Raw genomic sequence first — 10,400 nt, forward strand, 5'->3', positions numbered from 1 at the left:
TTCCATAGTATATAATGATAATTCAGTGAACTCAAAGAATGTCGCAGGGAGATTCTGGAGCTCGAGGACCGCAATGCAGATCTCAACTATCATCTAGAAGATCTAGAAAACCGATCCAATATACTCATTAAGGGCATTCCATTGCTGGACGATGCTGGCCACCCTGGAGGACTACGTTCTACGCCTATTTTGCCATATCGTCCCGGTGCTGAAAGACAAAGATATTCCACTAGACCGTACACAAAGAGCTGGCAGACCTTCATCTGCTCCTGGTACCCCACAGGACATTCTTGTATGTCTCCACGATTATAAACAAAAAGAACTCGTAATGTTTGCAACACGTAATCAACCCCATATATTTTCTTCGAAGGGAATAAAATTTGGGTCTTTCAAGATCTGTCCATCACTACCCTACAACGAAGATGCTCCATGAGGCCCATAACAGACTTCCTGAGGGACAAAGGGGGGAGGCATAAATGGGGACACCCCTTCAGACTGGTCTTTCACTGGAATGGGCAGGCACACACAGTATGCACACCACCTGAAGTGGCGGAGATGCTGGGACTTGAGCTGGAATAGGAGACCTCGTTGCAGCGGGCTGGCTCCTGTGCGGTACGGAGGAGTCACGCAGGAATGCTCAGCACTCCTACAGCAGCTCACAGTTCAGAAGCAGTCCCCGGCATGTACAGATGAATGAAGAACACCGACCCTAGATCACAATCGCAGGATGGCAGCTAAGGCTGGAGGGCCTACAGAGACTTGGGAAGCTTGCAGATAGAAAAGATGTTGTCGTGCGGAGCCGCTGGGTTGGTATGGAGGGGGACACCACCAGGTTCACGCCTAAGTAACTGGAAAAAAATGGCAGCGGCGGAGGTTTCTGCACCTTTAGGTACCAGTTGGGACACTGGCATGAGTGGCCAATGACATGGACCCCTACCACGAAATCGCAAGTTTTGCACCACTTGGTGCTGATGTTTAATTTGTTTTAATGTTTGTAGAGTTATTATATGTTTCTCACACAATAGTTTGTCACCTGTCATGTTCCACCATATCTATCAGGTACACGACTACAACCTACTACACTAGAGACCCAGGTAGCGATTCTCAATATTGATGGTGTACGGTGCGAATATTTAGTCTAAATATGAGGGGTCTGCACTTGCCAACCAAAAGAATAGCATTACTGTCCAAGCTACGGTCAGCGCACTGTGATATACGCCTCCTACAAGAGACCCACCGCCTTAAAAAAGATTGGGGTAGGATGCGATCTAAATAGTTCGATCGACAGTCCTGGGCAGCAGGCCCACGGGAAAAAGCTGAAGTTGCTATATTACTTGCTACACACTTCCAGGGCCAGGTCCTGCAACCCATTCCGAGATCGCAGGTAGTATGCTCTCTCTGTTAAAGTTAAAACAGATTGGTCGCACACTGCTACACCTACCAGGCGTGTTCCCCCAATGAAAATGGTCCCTGAAGGTCAGCGTCGGCGGATACACCTATGCTCGAGTGTGAATGCAAGTATGCGTGGCGTGTGCCATCCCTGGACACGTGTTTCGAGGTAGTTGCCTCTCGTCAGCAGGGAGTAGGAAAATGTGTGGGGTTGCTGTGTAAGCTGCTAAAATCGTTATCAGGTCTAGTACCTCTCGTAGCGCGCAGGTGCGTAACCATGAGTCCGTCGACTCCACCGGCTCAAGGGAGCCTGAATATAAAGTTAAACCAGATTGGTCGCACACTGCTACACCTACCAGGCGTGTTCCCCCAATGAAAATGGTCCCTGAAGGTCAGCGTCGGCGGATACACCTATGCTCGAGTGTGAATGCAAGTATGCGTGGCGTGTGCCATCCCTGGACACGTGTTTCGAGGTAGTTGCCTCTCGTCAGCAGGGAGTAGGAAAATGTGTGGGGTTGCTGTGTAAGCTGCTAAAATCGTTATCAGGTCTAGTACCTCTCGTAGCGCGCAGGTGCGTAACCATGAGTCCGTCGACTCCACCGGCTCAAGGGAGCCTGAATATAAAGTTAAACCAGATTGGTCGCACACTGCTACACCTACCAAGCGTGTTCCCTCAATGAAAATGGAGTGGACAGATATTTTACGTCGAGCGCGCACATCAGCTACTAGTGCATCTGGAAAAAAAACACTACTAAAAACTGTCCATTACTGGTACTACACTCCGGCCTGTCCGGCTCAGTGGTAGAAGGGGAAGAACGGCCAATGTTGGCACCATTGCAACCAGCCAACAAAAAAGAAATGGGCTACCCTATAAACCCATGGAGGCTTGGGTAATCTATACAATCGGGTAATAGTATCTTCAAGGGATTCGTTGTAATATCAGTCTTCGGTAAATATAAAAAGTAGATTATCTTCAAGCCCAAAGTGGTGACTTAATAAAAACAAATGTCAAAGTGAATTATTTAGTTGTACACAAATCAAACATTCAGCAGGAAAAACAATTCCACAATGGTGTATACTTCATAAAGTCTAAGTTTATGTAAAGAATTGTGTGATATAAAAGGGTACCAGTTACAATTCATATAAAAGCAAAAGTGAATGAGATGGACATTCTTTCCGACAGATCTTTTTTTCATGAATACTCTTGCCGTAACCCATTTCACATACTAAATAACAGGAACAACATCATTGGCCATACAATGAACAATTCCTGAAAAGAAATGGTGACATAGAAAATGGGTCGGATTGTCGACGTTTTCGTCTTTATTGTGAAGGCATCTCTAAGACCATCTTCAGGACGTAAGTTCTTATGTGTACTGATGACCTTCAAAAATTTGGAACAAAGTCATGTGGTCCAGACTCCTACTCTACAGCATCCAAAGTTAATGGCACTCTAAGAATCAAAATTTACATGGTAATAGCCGAAATAGGGCAAACGCTCACCACAAAGTTCTATTTGTCTCAGATATTTCCATAAGGTAGAGATAAACGTCTTGATTGGAGAAGTCAAGATGATTAGGAAGACTCCGGCAACCCTCGATTAATACGAGAGTTGACACTTCTGCAACTGCAACGTTGCAGAGTAGAGAATTGTAAAGTGCAGGGGCAGAGAGTGGATTGGCGTAGATTGTAGTGGTGAGTACAGTGGTGCAGAGTAGAGTGCAGTGGCATATAGTGCAGTGTCGTAGATAGGTGTAGAGCTCAGTGGAGTGGAGTGCCGTAGAGTGCATTGGCATAGGTTGTTGCAGAGTATAGTCGAGTAGAGTGCAGTGGTTTAGAATTTAACGGCATACAGTGCAGCATTGCAGAATGCAGTGGCATACAGTAGAGTTGCATAGAGTAGAGTGGCATAGAGTTTTGCAGCGTATATTGGAGTGACATACAGTAGAGTGTAGTGTTGCGGAGTGCAGTGGCATAGAGTTCACTGCCATAGAGTTTAGTGGCGGAGAGTGTTGTATTGCAAAGAAAAATAGAGTGTCGTGCAATGGAGTGGCATAGAGAGGAGTGGCGTACAGTGGAGTGCGTTGGCATAGAGTGTTGCAGAGTATAGTCTTGTAGAGAGCAGTGGCGTAGAGTGAAGTGGGGCAGAGGCAGTAGAGCAATGGCATTAAGTGGTGTAAAGTGCCATGGCATAGAGTGCAATGGCACAGAGTAGATTAGAGTGGCATACAGTGGATTGACATAGAGTGCAGGGGCTTAGAATGGAGTAGGCCAGAGTCCAGAGTGGAGTGCATTGGCTTAGATTGTATTGGCATATACTGCAGTGATGTAGAGTGCAGTATTGCAGAGTGGTGTGGAGTTGCATAGAGTAGAATGCATTAGCATAGAGCAGAGTGGTATAGAGTAGAGCGGCTTAGAGTGAGGTTGCGTAGAGAGCAGTGGCATAGAGTGTAGTGGTGCAGCGTGGATAAGAGTGCAGTATAGTGGTGCAAAATAAAGTGCAGTGGTGTGGAGTGGTGCTGGGTAGAGTGCAGTGACACAGTGTAAAGTAGCGCGCAGTGGCGCAGTGTGGAGTGGTGTGGAGTGAGGTGGTGGAGTAGAGTAGAGTAGAGTGGACTGGGTTAAATGGAGTATGCAGGATGTGGTCGCGCACTGCCGTTACAGAAAACACATTTTCAATTGAAATGACCATTACATTTTCACAGACGTACAGTTTTACTGATAAAAGTTGACAGCACATAAACAATAATATGTGGAAATAGCATCACCTTGTGTATTGATTTGTTTTGATTATAATAATGTATTTGTTTCCTACACACTTCAGAATTAACAAATGTGCTTCATTTGTGCTTTGCTCCCTTGGAAGACAGAGCTTGGTAGTTAGCCTCTGTCTTTGAATGCACAGTAAATGTGACAGGATAAGAACAAGTTTTACAGGCCTGCTTACAGAAAGCACTTGTGGAAGAATACAAGGAGATGTAGTGGGAAAAGGTTATGCTCCTTGGGAGGGATGAACTGAACCAGGATAGCCTAAAACTAATAAAGACCGCAAATAGAAGTCCAGAAAATGTGGGTTACAAACCACAAACCCAATGGTAAGCAACAGGTGGAATGCATTCCCAGGGAAGCTTTCTGAAAGTCCCCAAGATATCTTTAGCAAACCAGACATAGTTTTTTACCTAAAATGGGAAATTTGCAAACTACTAATCCTGTTTTTAAAGCTACCCAAATATAATGTTGATAACATGTATTCCTATAACCTTCACTTCCCAGCCACAAACCTTTTTTACCCCAATCCTCCCCATGCTTCCTCCCCCAATCCTCTCTGTGCTACTTTATGATTTTGCTCATTCTAGCCACTTGCTCTATATTTCTTAAATTGACTTCCAGTCGAAGTACTCTACAGCTCCTGTCTTCCCTCTTTCGAACTTGCCTTAATGACTTATCTACTTCTGGTTAGTGGTCACTGCCCAGTCTTACCAACACACTCTTGCATTCCTCTGCTCTCCCATGAATCCTTAATGTAGATGGGTATCTATGCTAAATTGTTTGAGTCTATCTGTAACTGTTTTGTCTGTATTTTTTGTCTCAATGCACTCCTAGTATCTACTTTTATGACCATTTTTACTGTGTTTATGTTGCTGTGTACAGAATTTCTAGTTGCTAATGGGGACTATTAGGTGTGAGCATCAAGAGAGGTAGATTGTTCTTGTGATTTTTTACTTTTAATGGATATACAAGGTATGATTTTGTTTGGAAAGGAGATACATCGTCAACGTGTATGTATCTCCTCTGTGTGTAACCAGTTACAGTAACTATGATATTAGCCACTTCCTAAATCTTGCTTTAGGGGGCAGGTAGGAAAGTGGGATCTGCTTCTTAGGGTTACCCCAACTTTTTGCTTTATGTGATGCTGTATTTGACTAGTCTGACTGGGATCCTGCTAATCAGGACCCCAATCTGTCTGCTTTCTCCCTAAACTATTGTGTTCAGTACCTAGGTACATCCCAGATTGGATACTAGGGTACCCTTGTCAGTCCCTAGTATATGGTACCCATGTACCCAGAGCATAGGTACCCACCCAGAGGTTTCCCATGGACTGAAAGCATGCATTATGCCATCAATAAGAGACCATTCAAAATGGAACGACAGGCAGGCCATTGCAGCCTGTGTAAGTTGGTGCATGCACCACTTACTAAAGATATAGATTTACTATATCTAAGGGTCTCTGCACTTAAAACCTATAAGTCCCCCCCTATAGCAGGCCTTTACAATCCTGAGGGCAGGGTTCTTGTTTCTAAGTGAGATGGTGCCCCTGCATCAGCAGGACACCCCTGCAGCCTACGGAGTCAATTCTCCCGGGTTGTCAGAGAAGCAGCCATATACTATGTAGAGGGGCATCACGTAATCTCGTGATGACATCTCGAAAATGGCTGCAACGAATCCTATCATGTTTGGTATCAAACATGTTGGAATTAAACCCCCACACCATAAACAGACAAGATTTTGTGCATTAGGGCTGGGTGGGTGCGCTTGCCAGCGCTTGAAAGTCTGCATGAGGGGCACATTTGGTGTCCCTGTTCATAGTCAAGTTCAAACCAGTCCTGGGAGCTGTTGGCTCCCGCTCTGGCACGAAACTGAACAAAGGACATGGGAGTAACCTCCCCCCTGTCCAGACCATTCCCTGGGAGGGTCCCCTGACTCTTCCCAACCCTTTCCTTAGGGTACTTAAGGGCTTACCTGAGAGTAGGTCCCTAGATTTGTCGTGGGATAAGATTCAGAATTGAAACCACTACACTTCTACCATCTGGGCACTCTGGACTTCAATGGACTTCGTTTGGGCCTGACTTCGTCTCCCTTCCAGTCTGCTGCATCGTCTGTGCCTGTGCATCATACAGGAACCTTCCAAGGCCTGTGAAGCATCAAGGACAACCAAAGTAATCTCCCTTGGAGTGAAGGAGTCACTTCTCTGCATTCACAGGCACCAAAACGAAGATGACAGATCTGCAGATCCCGAGATCCTCCAGACTCCGTGGGTTCTGCAACACAGGTATTGGTTTTCCTCAGCTCCCGAGGTCTGCTCTACTCTCTCACCAGGTTTGAGGCCAGTAGTACTTGTGGGGTTTGCAATAATCAAACCCCTGCAGTGGCAAAGGCTTGTTGACATCTTTGCAAGAAGATCTTCGGGCTCCAAGTAGCCCCAACCTTGAGCACCTCCAATTACCAGAATCTGGGGCCACACCGCATTGTGTGCATAGTTTGCATCTTTTGGTAAGCTGTTTGAGGTCCTCTCACAACTCCAGTGCCTCCGGCCTGTGGGTCCACTTGAGGGTCACCTTTGTTTCCTTGGTCTCCCCTGATTGCTCGGGGTCTTCCCTGCTTGTGGTGAGTCTCCTGGACTTTGCTGGTCCCAACCATGAAGCGTCTTGATTTCGTCTGATGGTTGCATTTGCCAAGGCTTGTTTGTGCTCCTGCCGGACACCGACCCCTCAGCACTCGACATCCTTCGTGGGACAGCTCGTTCCAACTGCGACTTGCACATAGACTTGTACGGAGCACGCAGTCGTGTTCACACACTGCGCATGCTGTCCATGGGGTCCCTATCTACTTACCTCGGGAGTTCTGTGGGTCCCCGGCAAATCTACGTCATCTCGACATTGTCCTGACTCGAGTCGTGGTTCTTATACCACTTTCTTAGGATATGGTTTGGTCCACCAATGGGGCCCACTGTCTATTCGTGCTATTCAAAGTGATTTATTTGCTTAAGTATTGTGTGCTTTGTGTCTAACCCCGTGTAGGAGGTCCTGTAACTTATAAGAAAGTGTTATATAATAAATACATATTTTTATACATACTTTGTGTGGTTCCTTTTCATTTAATCTTTACTAGAAGATTGCATTCTGGTTAAACAAGCTGCTTTACACTTCTTCAAGACTAAGCCTGAAGGCAGCTCTCCACAGCTACCACTTTGATAGCTTTCGAAGGTTGTCTGAGACCTCTTAATTCACCATAAGGGTTTTCTGGACTGGTGCAAGGTGCCCACTTGCATTAACGGACATCATATAGCAGGCCAGCTTCTCACAGGGTATCAAATGTATACTTTGTGGTTTGACTGAGGTCTGTATTAATCCTGATCGCTGTCTAATACCCCCAGCCTAAATAACCATCACTGTGTATATGGCAGTTCATTTTCATTGTGGTTCTTAAATGTTCATGGTGTATGATTATATAATATCTATAGAACTGAATTGGGTCAGTAATGTTGACAAAACTATGCAACAAATTGAATATCATTTCGTATGGGGATTGGTATTTCTCCCTCAAGGAATGTTTGCAAAAAATCAGTACCTCTTCTAAGCAAATTGCAACCACATCTTTGGTAGAAACTTCAGCTTCAATATTTATATCACCACCAGGCAATAGCATTTTTGTATGTGTACCATGCAAATTTTCCCAGGTTTTAAAACTTTCAGTGACCTGACTTAAACAAAAATATGGTGATATGGTACAGTGCAAAGGGTGCTAAATCGTACCGAGGCATTCCTATTCAACATTCAAGCACAGACCAGCTTTTACTAGATAAATATGTCACATGAATTACAATGAAAATGGATATTGTACATGAATATAAACCATTTAATCCAATGCTTGTTTCTTTGCATAATGGTAAACAATTTCTTGTCATTTTAGGGGGTCCATTTGATTTAATGTCTCGAAGAATTATTTCAGCAAGTAGCAGTGCCATCGCAGAACGCATCGCCAAAGAACTTCAGATAATACCTCTTGAAAGGGATGATGGGAAAAAGGAAGATTAATTTTGGAAGAAGGAGTTGTTCATGGCACCTAGACAGTTATGCTGTAACTTATTGTCTCATTATGCCTACAGTGGACATGGATCTAACACGTATGCTGTGTTTTTCTGCACAACTGCACTGAATTAATATTCTATACCCGTGATGGATGTTTGAGAAAGGATTTTAACACGTTATATTGCACTTCATTTAAGATAAGGAATTTAAACTATTGTACTGTAGTTCAATCATGGAGAGGAATTACATTTATTTAAGACAGTATGCAGTTTAAAAACGATCTCAAATAATGGGAGGATTGTTTAACGTTTAACATGAGACTGTCTTGTCAAAGTGCCCTATAATTCTAAGTGAAATAAATTATTTTGGGATTTAGCATTATGAAATACCGTAAAGTACACATTCAGATTAGTTGCCTCGGGCAACACATAACTAGATACAGTAGAATCTTAGTCTATTGGAAACAAGTGTGATACATATGGGTGGCGATTTCTGCTGTAACCTGGGGACTTTTTATTGTACATTCGGATTAACGTGATACAGTGGTATTTACAGTATTGTCCAGATACTTTGTTGTATAGAATTGTTCAATGCTCAGCCTGATTGTTTTGAAATGGATAATTCAAAAGAATTGTTGGAGCTGTAATATTACATAATGTTCTGCAAATAAGTGGGGGTGTTAAGACTGCAAGAGAATTTTATTGCATCAGAAAGGAGTCTTGGGGGGTGTACGGCGTTCTCCTATTTAATCCTCTGAGATTTTTAATATCTTCAAAATGGCATAGGCCTGTTTAATCATGATACTAAGGTGCAGTGTATAGACTATGTCTTAATGAAAGGCTGTCTTAAGCAGTGCAAATGCAATTACAGTTTCTTCAATGAAACCAGCTTTGTCTCTATATTGCATTTTTATTATTGATGTATGAATCTTGTACTTTGTGTTTTAAATTGTATCTGGAATCAGAAATTACTTCCAAGGGCTGCCTTCTTTCGATCTGTGCCACCTCGCCTCTGTGGTGCAAATATGAAGTACACAATTGAAGCAGTTTTATTTGCATTCTCCCAGATATCAACCCCTCCCATGGTTGGTTGTGACCATAAAACCTTTTATAAGATGACACCGCAAATATAATACCTTTGGTCTGGATCCACACATCCTTGCAAGTCCAAATGATGCACACGTGCATTTTTGTAACGGGATAAAGGCATATGAGCTAACCTGTTCTTTGGGGCAATCTCTTGGATCCCCCATCTGCACCGAGCTTCCAAATGTGGCCACCAACCTGTAAAACTTTCCAGATTATCCTGAGGCAGAGGATGCAGACACAGAGGATGACATCGATTATCAAATGCAGTTTTGCAGCGTGAATCTTTTATGAATTCACAGGCTGTGCGTTATTCCGCCATCTAGTAGTTGAATCCGGAATAGCTGTTTTTTTTGTGGTTGGTGGGTGTCAACATACCACCATTTGGTGTCCTTCTGTGACGTCGACGGGCTTCCTCTGGAAGCTCTCACCTTGGATCTCCATCTTCAGATTCTTTTTTTCCGCCGTTGGGTCTGGATCGTTACGGAAGGAGCTACTAGGATTTGGAGAGAAGAATCCATGAAAGCTGAAGGAAATGGTTCTACAGGTCAACAATAACTACATTCGACGTTCCGGTCGTCGATTCAAGCAGTCTGAGTACGCCAAGAGGGAAAAACACTCAAACTCCAACGAACAACCAGAGAATGCGCATGCAGGGGGCTCCCTGCGCAAGGTAATGGACAAAACACTGCTCAAGTTGTGCAAAAAATATCACAAGTAGCGCAGAAAGATCAGCATCCAGTTTGCAACCTTTGCCTGCCGCTGGATTATCAAAGTCAAGACTGCAACGTGTGCTTGGTCTTCACCCCGAAAACTTTGAGGGTGAGAGAAGGTCCAACTACAACCTGCAGGGCCAGGGCACTACACCATTGCTCCGAGACCTGGGCCTCTCCAGCGAAGAAGAGAACAACGGCGCCAAAGGTCCTGAAGTCGATGAGGACACAGACATCCAGGAGGTAGTTGTCGAGAAGAAGACTTCTAAGGAGGTAAGAGGTACGTTGACCTCGAAAAAAGTAGACAAGTCACGAAAAACTGACTCTCGAACCTCAAAGGGAGCCTCGGTGTCGAAGCACTCGACGACCGCAGAAGCATCCAGAGATAGGCGCTCCGTCGGATC

General features: G+C 44.3%; 1 protein-coding gene across 1 annotated transcript in view; it reads left to right on the plus strand.

Moving 5' to 3' along the window:
• The window catches only part of IMPA1 (inositol monophosphatase 1), a 65,839-nt gene extending 56,754 nt beyond the window's left edge, over positions 1-9,085 (plus strand). The window contains exon 9 of the mRNA XM_085605361.1: positions 8,080-9,085. Coding sequence (XP_085461487.1) covers positions 8,080-8,204 — 125 coding nt within the window. The 3' untranslated portion in view covers positions 8,205-9,085. The remainder of the gene's footprint in view (positions 1-8,079) is intronic.
• Positions 9,086-10,400: the final 1,315 nt, after the last annotated feature.

The sequence above is a fragment of the Triturus cristatus genome, chromosome 5_1 (genome assembly GCF_964204655.1).
Source record: "Triturus cristatus chromosome 5_1, aTriCri1.1, whole genome shotgun sequence".
Lineage (NCBI taxonomy): Eukaryota > Metazoa > Chordata > Amphibia > Caudata > Salamandridae > Triturus > Triturus cristatus.